The sequence below is a fragment of the Pantherophis guttatus genome, chromosome 6 (assembly GCF_059756535.1).
Source record: "Pantherophis guttatus breed Tessera chromosome 6, ASM5975653v1, whole genome shotgun sequence".
NCBI lineage: Eukaryota > Metazoa > Chordata > Lepidosauria > Squamata > Colubridae > Pantherophis > Pantherophis guttatus.
Window position 1 is genome coordinate 75696858 of NC_142068.1, and position 21329 is coordinate 75718186.

Here is a 21329-nt window from a genome sequence, read left to right on the forward strand (position 1 = left end):
TGATTCAGTGGTACACGATAAACTACTGTTGACATTAAGTTCTTATGGCATCTCCACATCCCTGCACAAATGCATAGATGTGTTCCTGTCCAACAGGCAACAAATAGTCAAAATAGAGAGGCCCCTATCAAATCCAGCACCAGTTAACAGTGGAGTCCCCCAAGGCAGCATTTTAGGACCCACACTCTTTCTGCTTTACATGAATGATTTATGCGATATTATAAGCAGCTGCATCCTTTTTGCCGATAACATAAAATTATTTAACACCACTGACAATGCTGCTGCCCTATAAAGCGACCTTGACTATGTGTAATTGGCAACTCCAAATTTCAACTAATAAATGTTCTGTCCTACACATTGTCAATAAAAATCAGAACACTAAATACAAATTGGGCGGAAACAATCTCGTAGACAACCCACACTCTGTCAAGGATTTAGGAGTACTCATCTCAAACGATCTAAGCTCCAGAACTCACTGTAACAGAGTAACTTAGTGCCTTTGACAAAAAGGCACTAAGAGTTATCAACCTAATTTTGCAAAGTTTCTTCTCCAGTAATATTGTATCGCTAACTAAGGCATACAAAACCTTTGCCAGACCAATTCTTGAATACAGCTCGTCCACCTGGAACCCACACTGTATTTTCAACATTAACATGATTGAGTGGGTTCAGGGGTATTTCACGAGAAGACTACTCCACTCCTCTACTCACAATATAATTCCCTATGCCACTAGGCCAGTGGTCGGCAAACCACGGCTCGCGAGCCACATGCGGCTCTTTGGCCCCTTGAGTGTGGCTCTTCCACAAAATACCGAAAAGTCCACAAAGTGCAAAGAAGTCCTTCAGCCGGTGAGAAGAAAGCTGTGTATGCGCGAAGATGGCGGCAGTGACCGGAGGTCTTTTCGGCGCTGTGTTCCAGTGGCTGGGTAGAAAAGAAGCCTCTCGGCTTCCAAGTTCAGCAACAGGCTCAGTCCCTTCAGAGTTGCTTTTCTCCGTGCCTGAGAAAGATCAAAAGGCGCGGAGCAGCCTTTAATTAGGTAAAAGAAAACAAACCACTGAAGCTGCCGGCGTTGCAGCCACCCCCCCTCCCCTCAGCTTGGAGCTCCAAGTGGAAGAAGTCCTCGGCTGTTGCAAAGAAGCGGCAGCTCTGGGTGAGCCATGCCCGTTTCTTTCTCTTTGAGAGCTGCTTTGCAAACAAGGTGCAAAGCAGCTCTCAAAGAGAACGAAGCAGCCGTGGCACACCCAGAGCTGCCACTTCTTTGCAACAGCCAAGGACAGAAGAGTTCGCTCAGGAGCGACACCAGCAAGGAAGGTGGCTGGGTCGGAGGGAGGCGTAGCCCAAACTCTTTGGGACAGGTAAACAAGTGTGGGGAGGTGAACGGGAGCGGACTTGGCCCTATGTGTGTTGCATCCCCTTCCCCCTACTTTTTAATTGTAGTTAAAAAGAACTACAATTTAAAAACACATTGCATATAAGAAAATGAAGTAGAAGGAAAAAGAAAAACTGAGACGCAAAAACTAACATTTGTTTCAAGTATTATTACTGCTGCCATAAAATATAGCAAGGGTGACACATCGGTGTTTTATGAGTTTTAGGTTTGAGATATTTTAATGTTGTTCTTGTTTATTGTCAGATGTTGTAGCAGTATACTTTAAAAAAATGTTTCCTATCAGGAGCCTTATGATAAGTGATGAAGGATTGTGGGACTTTTATTTTAAAATACCTGGAGGACATCACACTGCTTGTTATATATAAAACGTGCATTTTCCTATTATGATAGTAAAGAATTAATTGACAATTCATAGTTTTCTACCTAACAGATGTATTTGTAAATACAAAAAAAGAAATTATGCTTCTTCAACGATATCCTGTTTGAGCCGAGTAATAATTTTAAGTTTTACAATTACAATTACATTTTTTTTAGGTGCCCTGTTTGACATGGCTACAAAGAAGAAGCGAAGAAAAACGGAAGACAACAACCGTGAATTTAAAGTTGAATGGACCGAGACTTTTGCATTTATTCAAAACTTAAATGGCCTTCCGACCTGTCTTATTTGTCAGGAAAAATTGGCACATAACAAGAAATCAAATTTGGAGAGACACTTTACAACTAAACACATGTCATTTAGTACTAAATATCCTGTCGGTGATGCAAGGAAGAAAGCAGTTGAGGAACTTCAGAAGAGTCAAGAAAAATCAAGTTCTGTATTTAATTACTGGATGCAATCTTCCAACAATGTTAATATTGCAAGTTTTGTGGTTAGTCAAGAGATTGCTAAGAGAGGAAAACCATATACAGACGGCGAATACATAAAAAGTTGTTTTATAAATGCATCCGAAGAGCTATTTCGCGATTTTAAGAACAAAGCAGATATTCTTAAAAAAAGAGTTATCATTGTCTGCTAAAACAGTGAAAGATAGAACAGTCAAAATGTCTTCGAATATAACCAACCAGCAAGTCGAAGATCTTAAATTCGTTTCAGCTTTATCAATAGCAGTTGACGAGTCTTGTGACATAAATGATACAGCGCAAGTTTCACTTTTTGTACGATTTATTTCATCTACAGGTCCTAAAGAAGAACTTTGAGGATTATTGCCAAAGGTCAAACACATGGAGAGGATATAGCAAATGCTGTAATTGAGTGCACTGAAAAACATCATATTACACTCGATAAAATTGTCTCAATTTAAACAGACAGGGCGAAAAGTATGACCAGCGTAAGAAACGGGTTTGTTGCCATTTTGAAAAAAAAAAAATTAATCACCAGTTACTTACTTACCTTTGTATCATTCATCAAGAAGCACTTTGTGCACAGACATTTCCAGAAGAAATTTGCAAAGTTATGGAATTGGTGATTAAGATTACCAACTCCATTATAGCTAAAGCTCTTAATCATCGCCAATTTAAAGAATTCTTAGTTGGAATGGAGAGTGAGTATGCAGATCTTCTGCTGCATAACAAGGTACGTTAGTTATCAAGAGGAAACGTTTTGAAACATTTCGCTTCCTTATTAACAGAAATTAAAGCATTTCTCCTTGAGAAAGGTATTCACTATCCAGAACTAACGAACGATCAGTGGATCCAAAAATTTTATTTCATGGTAGACGCTCCGTCTCATCTAAATCAGCTTAATCATAAACTACATGGGAAAGGAAACACAATTTTTTCGATGTTAGAAGAAGTCATTTCATTCGAAAACAAATTATCTCTTTTTGCTCAAGATTTTGAAAGAGAAACTTTTATTCACTTTCCAAGCCTGTTGAAACATCGCCAAGAAAATAATTCTGATATTGACATTTGCTATTTCAAAACAACACTTTTAAATATGAGGGAAGCTTTTCTCAACAGGTTTCAGGAATTCAGAAACAGCAAAGCGACTTTAGCCTTTGTTAAAAAACCTCTTAATGCTACTGTAACAGAATTAAATTTTTCTCACTTTAATATTGACATTGGCAACTTTGAAATGCAATTGCTGGATTTAAAAAACAAAGAATTGTGGAGCTCAAAATTTGAACGTCTTTGTGCTGATATAGAAATATTGGAGAAAACCAAATGTGAACTTAGTTACAGCACAAGTGGTCTGCTTTGAAAGGCCTGGAGAAGGAAGATATGTTGATTTTTAACACCTGGAATAGTATTCCTGACTCATATAATCAACTGAAAAAACTAGCGTTTGCTGTTGTTTCCTTATTCTACATACTTATGCAAACAATCATTTTCAAGCATGAACCTTATCAAGAGTAAATTGAGAAATCGTCTTATTGATGAGAATCTGGAATCGTGCCTAAAATTAAAAACAACAACATAGAAACCTGACTTACCCGAACTTTCCAAGGAGATGCAAGGCCATTGTTCACATTAGTGTTTGTCAGTCATTATTATGATTTAATTTTATGGATATTGTAAGGTAAATTGTAAGGAATTTAATTTTATCAATAAATAATATCATTATTAAGTATGATATCAAGTTTTATTCAACATATCTATAGTTTAACTAAGACTTAAAACTTTGAGTAAAGTTTATTAAGTTAATTTTAGGGAACGTTGTGGAGTGAGAGAAGATGTAATGTCGAGGATTGAGAAAGGTATGTTGAGATGGCTTGGACATAATAGAGAGGATGAACGAAAGGAGATAAACGAAACAAGTATACAAGACGAGTGTGGATGGGAGAGTTGGAAGGGGTTGGCCTCAGTGAACGTACCTCAATCAGATTGAGGACGTTTTTAGCAAAGGCCAACGTAGGAGTACCCTAATTAAGTTAATAACAATGTACCTACCTATATAGTTTAAGTTTAAAAAATTTGGCTCTCAAAAGAAATTTCAATCGTTGTACTGTTGATATTTGGCTCTGTTGACTAATGAGTTTGCCGACCACTGCACTAGGCTTAAAATTTTGGGCTTGGACAATCTGGAATTGCGCCGCCTGCAGTCCAATTTAAGCATAGTACACAAAATTGTCTGCTACGATGTCTTGCCTGTCAACAACTTCTTCAGTTTTAACCACAATATTACATGGGCAAACAATCAATACAAACTCAAGGTAAAACACTTCAATCTCGATTGCAGGAAATATGATTTCAGCAAGAGTGGTCAATGCATGGACTGCTTTAGCCAACTCTGTTGTTACAGCCCCAAACCCTCACAGTTCCAACTTCAAACTGTTTACCATGGATCTCATTCCCTTAAGAGGTCCATAAAGGGGGCATGCATAAGCACACCAGAGTGCCTACAGTCCCTGTCTTACTGTCCCCATTTATTTGTATTTACTTCCTTTATGATTATGTTCATACCTAAACTTATCTTGTACATGTTTGACAAACAAATAAATAAATAAAATAAAAATATGACGTACATATGGAAACGTATGACTAGGTTTTTTTTGCTAACCACTTGTATACGGATTATTCTTTATATTATTCATGTTGTCTTGTATTCTTGCATGGATTGCACCAGTAGAGGCTAACCAATTTCATTGTATTCATAATGTACAATGAAAATAAAGGCTTTGAAACTCGAAACTTAAATCATCTTGACAGAAAAACCGAATTTTCATCATTTCAACAATGATTTTTGTAGAGAAAGGTAAGTACAAAAATATGATGTTGAAATTGTAAAATTCATATTGGGAGAATCAGCAAAAACTCCTAGACAAAATCTGGATTTTGATTTTGTGTCAGACTCACTTAAGAAAAAAATGCAAGAATTAAATTACCAACTCACATATTTCAATCATTACAATTACAACTGGCTTATTGATCGTATTTCCACATTTGTGTTTCATTTGCATAAGAGCCTCTTCTCTGCTGGCATATGTATCACAGATAATATTTGATTAAAGCAAATTATGGGCATACGAATCCTATCCTGAAAATATCCACAAATGGAGAAACCAGTTTTTGAGTGATACTATATTTATACCAACACTTTTAAAACAAAATAAAGCAGTGGCCCACTTTTGTTCCACTTTCTCTCCTTCCCCCTCCCCCCTCTTTTTTTTTGCTAGTTCTTCTTATTGATCCAAAACTACTTTTGAAAGTTTAGAAAGCTTGGAGAATTAAAGATCCAAATATTATAAAGAAATAAAAAAATACTAAATGAGCAGGAAATAGGAAAGAAGTAGAACTGGCATACGTACATTACACCTTGTTTAGTAGCGTAATTTAGAAGTGGGAGATATCAGAATTCCATAACCTCCCCCAATCTGCCTCATGCACTTTGTTTTTTATAATCATGCTGTTATGGACAAGAACCCTCGGAGTTTCAGGGAAATAGAAATCTGCTTTGAAAGCAAAGTCCTCTCTACAATGTCAAACAGGAAGCAGGTACTGTTAAGGTAAAGATCATTTCTTCCTTTGCAAAAGGATAATCTAGTGTTTTATCAGCCACAATTTCTTCTTACAGTGGACAACCTTTGGAAGCATCTGGATGTAACTGACATTTTTAGTAAATATTTTGTTTTGCAAAATTGGAAGCATCACAATTTTACAAAACAACTACCAAGGAGCCGTGGTGGTGCAGTGGTTAGAATGCAGTATTTCAGGCAAACACTGCCCAAAGCCTGGAGTTTGATCCTGATCTGCTCAAGGTTGACTCAGCCTTCCATCCTTCCGAGGTCGATAAAATGAGGAGCCAGATTTGTTGGGGACAATATGCTGACTCTGTAAACCACCCAGAGAATGGAGCGGTATATAAATCTAAGAGCTATTGTTATTTGAACCCCAAATACTCCCAACTGAGATGACAGCTTCAACGGTTCATGTATTTCATAGAAAATAAAATAGTGAGACGAAGAAAAACGGTAAAACATTCAGTCCTCAAATACAGATGGTTCTCAATTTATGATCATAATTGAACCCCAAATTACAATAGTAGCCCATGCTGGCGTTACCTGGGTCATCATATGAACATGTCCAATTTTACTACCTTTTTTTGAAGGAGTCATTGAGTAAATCATCAAAACCATTAAATGAACACTGTTGCTGTTAAGCAAATCCATTGTCTGCAATGGATTTATTTTATTTTTTTTTTTTGCTGGAAACTGGAAATAAACCCATTTCTGGCAAAATTTATCACAAATCATGGCCACGTGACTTCAGAATGCTGCAAATGGCGATAAATTCTAGCCAGTTGCCAAAGCGCCCAAAATGCGATCATGTGACTGCAAGGAGGGCAGCAGTTGGAACTTTGAATCTGAGTAACCCATAAGTAACCCTGAGGCGGTCAGTTGGAACTTCAAACAGTTGCTAAGCAACCAGTAGTAATTAGAGAACTACTTGTATAAGAGAGTGCTAGGATCTACTCCCCAGAGCACATAAGCTCCAATAAACTCCATATCATACACTAAATCAATATTCTGTCTGAATTCACACAACTTTAACCTGGTTACTGAACTGAATCATTTTATTATTTTTGTATAAAACAACCTATTTGAATGAGCTGCTTTTAGCCCCTACCCACAAACCAAAGCAAAGAGAAATGGAAGAAGGTTAAAACTAAACAGAATTAGCAGGTTAGCGGAAAGCAGTCTTTAAATCTTTAGTGAAGTATGCTGGGAAAATATGCTGGGGATGGGGATGGGAAACGCCCCCCACCCCACCCCCAACCTCAGCTTGCTTTTTTCCTTTTTGTTTGTGTGTGTATAATTAGGAACTTTTCAAATATAAATGATGAACTTTCCTCCACCCCCATCAGAATCCTTTAAGTTCACATGAATTCTCACAGGAAGAATGAGAGAACCGAACTTCAGTTGGGGAATGTGTATATTTAGCAAACCATTGCATTAGTTTTAGAGACAGGAGGCATCTGTTTAAAAAGATGGAAGAGGAGTCAAACGGATAAAGTCAACCATGTAAGGCTAATACTAACTGTAACATCTATGTGGATCTGATGAGTCCTAAACAGGGCAAAATTGGTCATAGATAGTCCTCTGGTGGTCAAGAATTTTAATTTCATTCCCAACCCCAATTGGTCAGGATGCTTCCAGGAGCAAGCAAGCAATTCAAGGGCCAGGTTTGCCCACAAATGGTTTTACTAAGAAATCCCAAGAATACACCCAATTCTTACTCGTTTTCAAAAGGAACAGCGGTTTAGACCGGTTTTGCTACATATTATTACCATATGGGGATATCAACCTCTCATTCCAAATCCATTCAGTGATTTCTATAGCAATTAATTTTCAAGACAACATGTCAAAGGATCTAATATGGTTTACCAGTACCTTCTGCACAAAATATGGAAGACCACTGCAAAAAAGACATCAGATTTAAAATTACCATCATCCCCCCGCATATTTTTTTAAAACTAAGGAGAAGTTTTCTGCTTCACCCATTCCTGGATCAACCGTCGAGCTATAGCTTGTTTGGGTGGCACCCAAAAAGAGGTACTGTCATCCGTTTCTTTAGAAGGCCTTGGTTCCCGTTCAAGTGCCTTCACCATTTCCTCATGACTGAACCATCTGGCAGATTCAAGCTCCTGAGTATTGATTGAACACTGCAAATGAAATAATTGAAAAAAAATTGGAAAAAAAAATGGTTGTCTTCTATTGAAGGTGTATTAACGCATTAGCCATAGCTACAACTAAAACTGAGTAGGAACACAACACTGCCTTCCGTTCAAATGCCATCTTCATCCCAGGTTCAACAGAAGGCAAGACTTTCTTGTCCCAAACTCCTGTCCCCACATGCAATAACAGCTTATAATCATAATGGTGAACCTCTGACATGCGTACCAGAGGTGGCATGCAGAGCCCTCTCTGTGGGCACACATACCATCGCCAGCTGCTCTTTTGGTTTCCGGCATGCACATGCATGCCGGCCAGTTGGTCTTTGCATGCGCCGGAAACCCTAAGACCAGCTGGCTGATGCACATGCGCCAGCCACCTCGTCTTTGGATTTCTGGCACTCTGGCGCACATGAAGATCAGCTGGCCAGCGCGCTGAAAACCCGAAGACCAGATGGCCAGACGCATGCGCACCGGCCAGCCCATCTTCGGGTTTCCAGCGCTCCGGCGTGCATGCGCGCATTCCGGTTTAGGCACTCAGTGCCCAAAAGGTTCGCCATCACTGGCCTATAACCTGCTTTAGAGAAATACTACAGAGGCTCCAATTTAGCCTTAATGTAAGATTTGTACATTAAGTGTTCTCTTCAAGGAAAAAGCTCATGATATAATCTAACAGATATATATGACTATTACAATCATATGCTCACCAGGCAGCATATATAGAAAAGTTGGGTTAGGGAAGGACACGATCCAGACTTGTTTTTCATTAGTTTCATAAAACATCAAAGAACTAAAGTGAATAAGGATTATTTGTCAGTTTTTAGGGATCTCAGCGGCCAGAAAATGCATAGAATTGTAACGTTCAAAGTCCAATATATTGTATCTGAAAGGAACCAGGTTAGGGAGATCCAAGTTCAAGAAAGGTTAGGTTAGGTTCTCATATATAAACTAGCATCAAATAAAATCAAAGTAGGATTCTATCAGCATTCTTACTTTGCTCTGTAGCGGATGCACTAATGCATGACAAGCTATCATGAGGATGCTATTTGGGAATGGCCAGTGCTGAGATGCAGAGTACCAGAGAGATTTCACTTCTAGGCCTACTTCTTCAGCAACCTCTCGTTGGACTGTCTCTTCTAGACTCTCACCTGAGAGCAGAAAACATAATGAAGGACAATATCTTTGTATCTTTAGTATTGACAGCATAAGTATAAAACCTCTTACTGACATAAAAGAAAGTTGAATATCAGGATTTTTTTAAAAAATGGAATATGATCTACTGAAAGTAGAGTTGACGTGCCCTTCTTCTTACCAAGTATTGTCCATATGCCAAGAGTCATCAAAATTTCATGAAAGCATGATCACGATGATGCTTAAAGAATTAAGTCTACCAGCACCTTAGCACAACTCCCTTATAAATATCAAAGTGGCCGTCACTTTGCTTTATTTCAGAAAATGTATTTAATTTTCTTTTCTCTTTTTAATGCCACTTAAACTAGCTTTTGCGTGTCAGCAGAAAAGCCAAGTAGAAAAATACTTAATGAACTGTTTACATGCAAGTCAACCAGGGTTGTTTTAAAATAACTGGCTATATTGTACAAACATTTTAAATAAATAAATTTCTAGAAACTTATCTAATAATACTGCCAGTTACACAGCAGTTAAGCCGGTTTTTGTTTTTTTACAAAAATACTTGCTTAATTTATTTTTATAATTAATGTAAAACCTGTCAATTATAGTCCTTTTTGTTGTTCTAACAGAAAAACTATAAAGATGCTTGATTTGAGTCATAAAAGTAGATTTCATCAATTTACCAAATAAATAACTCGAATTCTATATTCATAAACTTAAAACAGATTAGGTAAAAAATACATACTGTGGACATGCTCTTACCCATATCACAGAAGCCAGCCAAAGCACTGTACATCCCTTTAGGAAATGACGCCTGCCGTACAAGAAGGCATCGATTCCCATCGGACACCAATGTAATAACCACCGGAGACATCTAAAAAGGCACAAACACATCAGGACAATGATTATATTAGCCAGCTACCACATGAAGTTGCAATTCGGGTCACAATAACGGGAAGTGTGGAATATGGGACCAGCAAGAGTGATTCACTTACATTTTACCTTGGACCAAAATAACAACAGCAGGAACACATTAAGTCAACCTTAAAGCTATCGCTAGCTAAAGCAAAAAAAGAAAAGACTGATGATCAAGAATAGATGAGATACCTATGCAGTGGTTAAGCTGCTGGCCTCGAAACCAGGAGACAGTGAGTTCTAGTACAGCATTAGGCATGAAAGCCAGCTGGGTGAGCTTGGGCCAGTCATTGTTTCTCAGCCCAACCCACCTCCCAGGGTTCTGGTTGTTGGGAAAATATCAGGAGGTAGGAGTATTAAAATATTACTTTTATTTAAAGTATTAAAATGAATTATTTTTAAAACAAACAAAAAAACAAAAGCTCATTATATGTTTTACCAAATTACCACATGTTTTACCACAGGGACACAAGTTCTGATCAGAGAATACAGGTAGTCCTCCAAGTTCAAAGTTACAATGGACCACCCAAAAAGGTACTGATGTCTCCATTTCAAAGTTATAATGGCTGCACACATGGTTGCTGGATCTTAAAGAGAGTCCATTGCTAGCTAGCTTTGAAAACTACTATGTTGAGAGGGTTACTGTAATTTACTTGAAATAAAAACACATTTAATATTCTATTTGTAAACATTCAGCACTTGTAGACAGTCTTCCTGCTATTGGGAATCTTTGCTTCAGTACCAGTCTCGTAGTTTCAAGGCAACCCTCTCGCTGATACACTTTTTAATATCCTGATCATCTGAAACATATTCATTCTTCTTCATTCCAAAGACCACAATATTGTGTAAGCTGGTTTTCAGCTATTGGGAAAGACACAAGGTTGCAGAAATCACAACATGCTGTTCTTCCGTCCTCATAGCAGAGAAGGATAATTAAATAGAGTGGCAGAAAGGTGGCTTGGCAACTTGGCAGCTCCCCCTCTTATCAACCGCTCGTGTGCATGGATTTTTGTTTTGTTTTTCTGCTTATAAACAAGTCGACGCACAGAATATGAACTAAGCTATAAATGATGAGGGAGGATAGCTAACAATGTATTTACTTTTCATTTTGGATGGAGTGGATGACATGGCTTTTATTCTACTGGCACCCCTGAGAACTTCATGCTGTTATTTGCTCACTGGTAGAAGGACTGACACAGGGAATTCTCTGCATGTTCCCAGTGTTTAGAGATCAACAGAAGTGGCACATTGGCTTCAAAGTTGCTTTAGACAGTTTGGGAAATATAGTAAAGTAAAAAAAAATAATAATTTTCTTTGCTATTCTGCAAGAATCATCCTAAGGGTAACTCATAATTAGGGTTTTAAAAAATATATTTACAAAAAGCTTTTGCCAGTGTAAACAAATCTCGCTGGCTACCTGGACGGCTTTAGACCCACATTCTTTTCGATTTGGAGGCCTACCTGTGGATAATAGATGATTCCATTGGTATGACAAATTCGTTTGCTCCCAGACAAATTCTTCATTGTGGGCTCTCCGGTTTTGCCGCAATATTGGTTATTATCATGCCATCGAAGCAGTGTGTGAGACTACAAAAATCAATTCAGTGAATCAGGATAGGAAAGGCTCTGGTCAGACAAAAATTTAAGTACAGGGGGTCCTCAACTTACAACCACAAATGAGCCCAAAATGTTTGTTCTAAGCAAGGCAGTTTTGCCCCATTTTACGACCTTTCATGCCGTGGTTGTTAAGTGAATCACTGTAGCTGTTAAGTTAGTTAAGTGAATCTGGCTTCCCCATCGACTTTCCTTGTCAGATGGTCACAAAAGGGGATCATTGGGACACTGCAACCACCGTAAATACATGCCAGTTGCCAAACATCCCAATTTTGAACACATGACCATGGGAGGTACTGCAATAGTTGTGTCAAACTCTGTCGGCGATGTTTTCGGTGCCATTGTAATTTTGAATGGTCACTAAACAAATTATTGTAAATCAAGGACTACCTGCAATTACTCTAGCTAGATTGTTTGCACTGATTTTACTTGGAATTTGTTCAATTCTTGCTTCCCCTTCAAGATTTCCCCTTTCCTGATAAATTTACCTTTGTCTTTAGAAATCTGGCTTCATTGACTTGAGGGAATTTCTCATTAAAATCATCTTCTCAAGGCAAGATTATATAACTATGCAGCTAGCTCCTGTGTAGACCCAGATAAGATTTATTAAGTTCTGCATTTCTGAGTGACAGACAGGACTTTTTGCTTTTTGCCAGGGCTGGACTAAAGATTGGAGCCCTGGGTACGAGTGCTAAGAGATGCAGAACTGGGCAGATTTCAAAGTTCTGGAGAATAGTAGTGTGTGATGAGTACAGTTCCTTTAAGTGAGATTCCTTCCAAAAAGAGGCTTGCCAGAAAAACTTTAAATTCTCCCTCTCTTTTTTATTTAGGAAATAAAAATAAATTATTCCCTAAGAGATTATTTTCAGTCTCTCCAGTACATATTAGTGCTACAGAATCGTGAATATCCCATTACTGGATGCCACACCTACTCAGATAATATTCAAAGAGTAATTTATTATTGCCAGGCCTTTCCTGGGATTGAACTGGGTCTACAGCACAGTAAAGTCACTTCAACAACAACAACAAAAATGTTACCAATACTCACAACCCATTTAAACAATGGCAGAAGGATATCTCTAAGTTTATAGGGCAAGAAGTAAAGTATTGCAAGATGCCAAGGAAAGAGATGGGTTGGGTCTACCACATATGAAATTGTATTTTGATGCATGCTGTTTGACCTGGGAAAAGAATGGGTGAGTCTCCAGAACAAGAGGCTACTCAAATTAGAGAGTCATGAATTAAGGCTTGGATGGCACGGCTACTTATGGTATGACAAAAGTAAAGTTAATGTTGATTTTAATAACAATTTTGTTAGACGTGCCATACTTAAAAGAGTTTGGAGTAAATATAAAACAAAGCTCTCTACAAAGTTGCCCCTTTGTTTGTAACCATTAAGAAAAGAAATGGTGGCAAAGCCAGATTGGCTGACGTATAGTAAAAATTTTATCTGTTAATTCTGGTGACCCAATACTAAAGCCGAGGGAAGAACTTGAAACAGAAGGTTACGCTTGCCGCTCGTTTACTTATCAGCAATTGAAAGAAAGGTTCAAATTGGATAAAAAGTGCTATGGATTTGACTTTGTTAAAAAATAAATAGGAACTTTCATTATGTGGCAACGATGAATATATTATTGCTAAGATTTATAAAATGTTATTGAAATTGAATTTGGAAAATGAACATGTAAAACATTATATGATTCAGTGGGCAAGGAATTTTGAATATAATGTGATACTTGAACAATGGGAAAGTATGTGGATGAAGGGTTTAAAATTTACATTAAATTATAATCTAAAAGAGAATTTCTATAAGATGATGTATTGTTGGTATTTAACACTAGGTTAAGTTATCCAAGATGTATAAAGGCATGTCAAATGAATGTTGGAAATGTAAAAATAAAGAAGGGACTTTTTATCATCTATGGTGGACATGCGATAAAGCAAAAAAAAAAATTGGAGTATGATTCATATTTTAATACAAAAAAATCTGAAAACAGAGATAAAAATGAAACCACACCTTTTCTTTTTGGGTCTAATGGAAAAAGAACAGGAGAAAAAATGTGGAACTTTTTTACTGTGTATGTTGACAGCAGCAAGACTATTGTATGTGCAAAAATGGAAGGACACTTCGATTCCTACCATGGAAGATGGTTGCAGAAGTTGATGGAGTTGGCTGAAATGCCAAAACTGACTACTTTGATTAAAGAAAAGAACATAAGTACTTTTGTTTCCACATGGAAACCGCTTCTGAACTTCATGCTTGATGTGGAGAGAGGCTCCTAGAGAGGCTCTGGAGGCTGGGGACAACAATAAAGTCACTTCCTGTCCAACTGGAAGTTGGGAAACGGGCCGTTTCGGGCCTCTGGAGAACCTCCAAGGGGGTGGGGAAGGCTGTTTTCGCCCTCCCCAGATGCATAGAGGGGATCTGGAGACAGGTGAGAAAAAAAAACAGGCCTACCGGGTCATCATGTGCCGGGAGGGGGGGGGAGGGTCATGCACGCATGCGCAGGGCGGGGGGCATAAAATTATGGGTGTGGGCACACACGCGCAAACCTCCCCCGCCCCAGTCTTCCTGGCACGCAATGGCAAAAAGATTAGCCATCACTGCCCTATGTCCTATTTAACAAACTACAATTAAAACAAATAATAGCCAAATACAAGGAATAAAGTTATTAAACTAGCGAACAAAAAAAGAATCACTTCTGATCTTATGTTCACCTGTTCCAATAATTCAATGGAATAATGCAGTAAGTATCTCTAAATTTCACTGGGGTAAAGTACGACAAATTCCAGATTCTTCAATGAATGGAAATTGACTGGGTCCAATCAAAATTTCTGGATGGTATTGACCAAATTGAGCTATTCTGATCACAAGCCAAGAGGCCGACCCAAAGAAGAGCAGTTTGCAGAATTGAGAAGACAGAAAAACAAAGAGAGAGAAAGCATAAATCAAGCAGTCAAAAATTGCCCACATCAGGAAGCTGAAATTCCTATTTTCCTCTGGAAATGCTTGCAATTCTTTATCACCATTATATAGGAGTTCGCATGTGACATTTGTTTTCACAGTATTTTATGCATGAAACCATACCGTGGAAATCAAAGATGCATCTTCCTCCTCTAATTGGAAGAAAGCTTTCTGTAATTCTCCAAACGATCCATCAAGTTCAGACTCCACAGCAGTTTTTGGCAAGGATCCTGGAATTCAATAAATCTGTGGGAATCAAACATCTTTGTTATTACCCCCTCCCCCACACCTTTTCAATGGATTAAACCATAGTTCTTGTAGTGTTAATACTGTTGCTGATAAGTTAACCAATAATTGTATTATAAAATCAAATAATCATTCAACAACATTATTCAGGTCAGTGATTCTATATAAAGGATAGGCTGTGGTATGAGCAAGATTAATGGCTCTGGCAATTATCTTCTTTATCACAGAAATGGAGATTAATGGCTCACATTAAATAGGCAGATACAGCTCCCCATTTTCTGCTGCCTATCCTGATATAACTCATGATTATCGCCTTTAAAAACAGAACCCACTATCACTTTTAGAGGAAACTATGGCCAGGATCAGGGGGTTAATTTCTGGGAAATTAGGAAAAACAAATAGCGTTGCTATAGAAATAATATAGTAATAGTGAACCAAAAGACCTGATCTGCTGAGTATTTACAAATAAACTCAACGTATACAAAATGCCATTCCATTTTTTTGTAAAGAGTCCTGAGCAAGTGTTGTATCCCATAAAGCCTTCCAGCACTTAAAGAATTCAGAAACACCTAACAATGTTTTCATAAAATATAAGTCCAGTTGTATTTGGTGAGAACACACAAATAATTAGACTAGAAATCAAGTTGGCAAATACCACCAAATTATTCAGGACATCTGAAAAATCTCCCTCCTAAGCGAATGAATGAGCATCAGCATTGCATGTGCAATTTGGTGAATACAAGGTTAAAAAGGATATGTTACATCCACTTTGAACTATTCTGTAGAGTTTTGACCTTTTCATTTTGCAAATGAGAGTGGACTGCTGAGGATGGCTGAATTTCAATCTTTTTTAAAAATGACTAAGCAAAGGCATGGCAGAGGATTACAAAAATATAATAAGGGCGTTTTTAAATCTCTTCTCAAAATACTCCAAAAATACAAAATAGTTTTCAAGATCCAGTCTGGGTCGGTCACAGGAATCAGAGGTTTAGTCTTCCGAGCTTCCGGAATCATGTAGCTGGCCTTAGTAGCTGGCCATCAACATGCCAATTAACCAATACAAAGCCACACCCAGCCAGGCACCACATAAATACGATGTAAAGAACAGCCCAAAGCACACATTCCAGCAGAGAGAAATTTTCCTGAGGATTGGTTCCAGCACGAGTCCAAAAGCACGGAAAACTAAATCTCTGATCTCGCCGTCCAACCTAGATTGGTTCCTGCAACTTTATCCTGGGACACAGATATTTGCCTTCATTCATAAAATAATTTTCTTTCGAGAACCAAATGTACAAGTCCCAGAATAACCCAGTTCCGATGCCGAGGATTTGCCACCAGAAGCCAAGAATGGCAAAGTTTGGGTGGATCATACCAGAACCCTTTGAAGTTAATGGTTCCCACGTTGACAAATTTGCACATCCTTAGGATATGAGATTCAGATTCACACGATTTTTAGTGTAGCAACAAGGGTCAGGTTATTTACATTCATTCCTACAAATTCTAACCTAGGTCAAGAGCAAAATATGGAGTGCATTCTTCCGAACAGCCCACCAGCATGGACTCCTCTATCATCTTCTCATTCTTCTGAAATTTCTGCAAAAGTCTTTTTATTTCTGAAAGATATTAGAATAAGGAGATGCCTTAAAACATACAACCACCACCCCTTAAAGATTCATTAACATATTTATTATCTAATATAGCAAGTCTAAAACAGATGCACAGATCCTTTATCACACATCTGGATTAATAGAAAGCAATGTTATAATAAAAAGTGCTTCCCAAAGGAATCCAATGATTGCAGTTTTACAAGAGCAGTGAGACTTAATTTTCTATTCAAGATCTCCAACTCCCTTCATCTCATAAATTGCCATCATCCCAGGTTGCTTGCAAACAGAAAGCAAGGACATCTTTGATATCTTGTAACATTAAGTCAAGGATGCCCTTGTTCTTTACTTCGAGGCTTTTTCCCCCTAAGTAAATTCTAATTGCTTGATAGAAAAGAAACTTCCTAGCAGTAAGAAAGACTTTATGCTGGAACCAAATGAATCAGAACGATGATGACCTCTGCATCATTGGAGGTGGTCAACCAGAAGGTACAAAGCCACCTCTCAGGATATTTAATTTAATAGAATAACAGAGTTGCAAGAGACTTTGGAGGTCTGCTAGTCCAACCCACTGCACAAGCAGGAAACCCAGACAAATGGGTGTTCAATCTCTTCTTGAAAACCTCCAATGTTGAAGCACCCACAACTTCTGGAGGCAAATCGTCCCACTTATTAATTGTTCTAACTGTCAGCAAATTCCTCCTTAGTTCTAGGATGGAATTCTCCTTGATTAGTTTCCATCCATTGCTTCTTGTCCTGCCTTCTAATGCTTTGAGAAATAGGTTGAACCCCCTTTTCTTCACTACTCTTGAGTAGAAGATTGGCCTTGATGGCCTCAATGGCACTTTCCAAATCTATGAGTCTTAAAAATGGAGCACAGCTCAGGAATATCAGCATTGATCTAGTAGAATTATGTCTGAATAATACAGAAGATACCTGCTGCCGTTAACTTTGGGGCTAGTAACCCTTTTCCTTTTCGCTGCACAAAAGGAGAGAAGTTATAAAACAAGAAGAAAGTTCCAGAATTATAGGCCTGCCGACAAGCATCATCATCTTCTTTCAGCTTGAACATGTATCTGTAATTAGGAAAGAATTAGAAGGAGCACCTCAAGAATAGACATAATAACAATCTTCCCTGCATTTACTCATCTGAGGTACATAAAACAATATAATCCTGTTGTGTCTGTTCAGAACTGTACCCTTGTTCTTAAGAGTTGTTGGCGCTGGCTGCCAAGTTCTCAGAGCAAGCTTTCCTTGCTGTTCTCTGTATTCTCTTAGAATCTGAGCAGCACTTCTTTCTAGTTTGCCAGATGGGAGTGCAAAGATAATCATGGCAAAGCTGTCTCTTGGCTTCAAGACAGAGAGAAGAACCCTGGGGACTTTGTGAGAAGATGAGGCAGGACTGTCCATCATGCAGCTCACTAAGAAATACTGCAAACTATTTTTTGTAGGGAACTGGGCTGCTGGAGCAGCAGCTGAGGTACATGGGACTCTCCTTGAAGACTATTCAGAAGCTCTAGTTGGTCCAGAATGCAATGGTGTGGGTCATTGTGCCCTTGTAATTCCGCCATCTGCAAGTTACACTGGTTCTCTCTCTAGGTTCTCGGTGCGATGCAAGGTGCTGGATCCATTTTAAAACCCTACATGGCATAGATCCATGTTACCTGAGAGGCCACCTATTCCAAAGAATATTTGCTCACTCTACACATTCCCATAGGGAATCTCCTTTAAATATTGTAATCATATAGAACCTAGGAAGTGTGTCACTTCCTATTGTGTCACCTATTCCCAGGCTGTCCCTTAGGAATAGTCTCCACCCCTATACAGGTAGTCCTCGACTTACGACCACAATCGAGCCCATCATTTATGTTGCTAAGAGAGAAATTTGTTAAATGAGTTTTGCCCTATTTTCTTACCACATTTCTTAAGTGAATCACTGCAGTTGTTAAACTAGTAATAAGGCTGTTAAGTAAATCTGGCTCCATTGACTTTGCTTGTCAGGTCACAAAAGATGATCACATGACCCTGGGACACTGCAACTGTCATAAATATGAACCAGTTGTCAAGCTTCCAAATATAAATCATGTGACCAGGGGGATACTGCCTGTGTGAAAAATAGGCATGTCATCCCAAAACTGCTTTTTCATGAGGCAACTGGACTTTCTTGTTTTTTCTTTTGAAGACATTTTGCTTCTCAATGAGAAAAAGAAAAAACAAGAAAGAAAAAACAAAAGAAAAAACAAGAAAGTCCAGTTTGTCAATATAAGTAATTATGAGATGAAATAGACATGGCAACAGGTCAGCCAATGGGGACTGTTTGGAAACTGAAACACAGTATTTGTTTGTATGGGGCCATAAGAGACAGTTTGGAGTCTGGGCGTGGCTTAGACTTGCTGAACTGTATATAAGAGCTGGTTTGGCCTCTGTAATGGCTGCCTCTGTACAATATATTACTCTGTGTCTCTCTACTCTGTAATGACTTGCTTCTATGAATATTGCTTCTGTGTTCCCGATATTGTATGCTGAATTCTGCTGTATGGTATTGTATATAAAGAAGTTTCTTATATGTAGTTGAATCCTGCAGAATTATTTAATTGTGTCTGATGGTGTGTGCTGCAACTAACTCTGACACAGTTGCCTCCTGAAAAAGCACCTTTGGGACAACCATGACCTGGATGACTGAGAATCTCTACAGACTTTTAGTCATAGGTCACTTTTTTCAGTGCCGTCGTAACTTCGAACAGCCACTAAATGAACTGTTGTAAGTCGAGGACTACCTGTATATGATAAGCCCCAACTCTTAACATTTTAAAAATCCCATTAAGATGTGGCTTTCCCCCCAGCATTTGGGTCCAAGTTGAATGGAGTGTCCTTTTGGATGACTAATTACCACATTTGCTCATCATTTTATATTTTATATATTGTTCTTTTTTAATGCTATATAGTGTTGGTTATTGTCTGTTTCAGCCAGAGTCACATCCAGCAGCTCTATAAATCCATTAAATAATTAAACTTCAGCTTGCAAAGAGCTGCACAGTATTGTGGAGACACAAGAGGGCAGCATGGATTATAAATTGGCAGAGTCCCTGCACATGGAGAGGAATTATTATATTCAATAGGGCTCTATCTTCTGTAAATAAATGAAGGATAGCCCAAATTATTTGACCAGAATACAAATCTACTGTTATAGTCACAAACTTTGTAAAACTTCACTATAACGTCCAATAATTCTTAATTTATCTCATTAGCTAATATATTTTGAGAAGACTTGATAGAACCAGCCTATGCCTCAAGACTTCTCATGGGCTAAGAACATACATACCTCATTCTCCTGACATAGGTTGAATAAATCCTACAGCACAGAGCTGAAGTTCTTCTATATCCCACTTGACATGCCAAAGCTATAACCATCTTGCATGCCACAACTGAAAAAAACAAAGTTATAAAAATAGTGGTAAATTACCAGTTTCCTAACCAGATTATGGAAGGAACAAGCCATCTCATTCATTCGTAAAGGGAGGAGGCGGAGGAGAGAAATGCCGTAGTACATACCACAACTAGCAGTTACTCACACAGTTCAGACTTATTATATATCATTTTCTTTCACTGTTGTTTAGATTTTAGGCGTTTTTCATTATTACCGGCTCCCCTAAGAACACTTTAATGACTGAAATATAAAAAAACCCTAAATAACAAGAAGCCTTTCTGTTCTCCCTCTACTCGAACTTACTATCAGTAGTAGTGTCTGTGAGCAACTACAGCTGCCTCTTCTAGTTTTCAAACGGCAAGTGGCACTGCGTTTCTGTAAAACAACAAAAAATCCTCACTTCTATTGCTTACACCAAACTATGAGACTACTAAAGCAACCCTCCACCATTTTCATTCAGAATAAAATGGCAATAAATGGAATGCAGTATTTCCGTGTTCGTCTTTTACTAAAGACCCTTCAAGGTTGCAAAGTAAACAATATCTTTTGAAAAGAAACCGTGTTAACGTTTTTCAGAGTTGCTGTTTTTTTAAAAATGAAACTAGTGCTTTTAAGGGATTGTAGAACAAGTTATGGATTATAAACCAACATCAGGCGACGATCAGGAAAGAGGTGGGGGGAAAGCAGGCAGGGAACTTTAATCCGAAAGTAAAGGATTATTTAAACTTCTCGATCACCCTCTAACCTTTAATCCGGGAAATGCTGAAAAGTGTGCCTCTGCTTTCAAAGACAGCAAAACAGCGAGACGCAGAATCAAAAGTTAAATATAGAGAGCTGAGAAGGTGGGACTATTCATTGGTGATGAATAGTGATTTTAGCATCAACGCTAGTCAAACACTGTCACGCCTTCCATTTACTAGCTTTGCAGCTCCTAACAATTTCCGCCAGCAGGAAGTATTGCCTTGCAGTTCCGCCACGAAAGGAGTAAGCTTTGCTACCGTAAACTACGTTGACCATAATGCCTCCGCCTTGGGTACTCCCAAGGCAAGTGAGCGTATGTTGCAAATATACAACAAGTTGCAAATTTTTTTTAAAGCGCCCTGTTGATGTTTCCCCCTTAAGGATAGGCTTAAAACAGCAAAGGAGTAGTTGCTAAAATTGTAAGATTAATGCCGCAGATGCCGAAGCATTTTTGACCAAAGATAAAATGCAAAAAGAAAAAAGAAAGAAAGGAAGGAAGGAAGGAAGGAAGAAAGAAAGCAGCAAACGTTGGTTTTGTTAGCCGGTTTAAAAATAGGCTGCTCAAGAATAGGAAAAGAAAGTGAGCTAGCTCCAACCTGGGATCGACTCTGATAAATGTATCTCGGTTTAGCTCCAGGGTTACTCTCAAGTGCAAAAGACGCTCCTCGCGTTTCTAGGCTAAATG

The 21329-nt window shown here is 38.4% G+C and overlaps 1 protein-coding gene across 3 annotated transcripts; it reads right to left on the reverse strand.

The window, feature by feature from the left end:
- Nucleotides 1-6901: 6901 nt before the first annotated feature.
- On the reverse strand, nt 6902-20947 carry NUDT13 (nudix hydrolase 13). Of its 3 annotated transcripts, XM_034425975.3 has the most exons (10): nt 20649-20839; nt 20207-20278; nt 19799-19901; nt 17413-17552; nt 16378-16485; nt 14750-14856; nt 11509-11634; nt 9895-10006; nt 8995-9149; nt 6902-7992 (listed from the first exon to the last, which is right to left on the reverse strand). In XM_034425975.3, the coding sequence occupies exons 3-10, from the start codon at nt 19885-19887 to the stop codon at nt 7804-7806; spliced, it is 1026 nt and encodes a 341-aa protein (XP_034281866.2). In that variant the 5' UTR covers nt 19888-19901; nt 20207-20278; nt 20649-20839; the 3' UTR covers nt 6902-7803. The 3 variants fall into 3 exon arrangements, with proteins under 3 accessions (XP_034281866.2, XP_087727900.1, XP_034281865.2); XM_087871774.1 differs by lacking the exon at nt 20207-20278 and having other exon boundaries at nt 20821-20947; XM_034425974.3 differs by lacking the exon at nt 20207-20278 and having other exon boundaries at nt 20649-20859.
- Between the last annotated feature and the right edge of the window lie 382 nt (nt 20948-21329).

Coding starts and splice junctions, on each gene's coding strand:
- NUDT13 (XM_087871774.1), bottom strand. CDS start 20,920: ATGGTCAACGTAGTTTACGGTAGCAAAGCTTACTCCTTTCGTGGCGGA. Junction 17,553..19,798: donor ACCTATGTCAGGAGAATGAG/GTATGTATGTTC, acceptor TCCTAATTACAG/ATACATGTTCAAGCTGAAAG. Junction 9,150..9,894: donor GGCTGGCTTCTGTGATATGG/GTAAGAGCATGT, acceptor TTCTGCTCTCAG/GTGAGAGTCTAGAAGAGACA.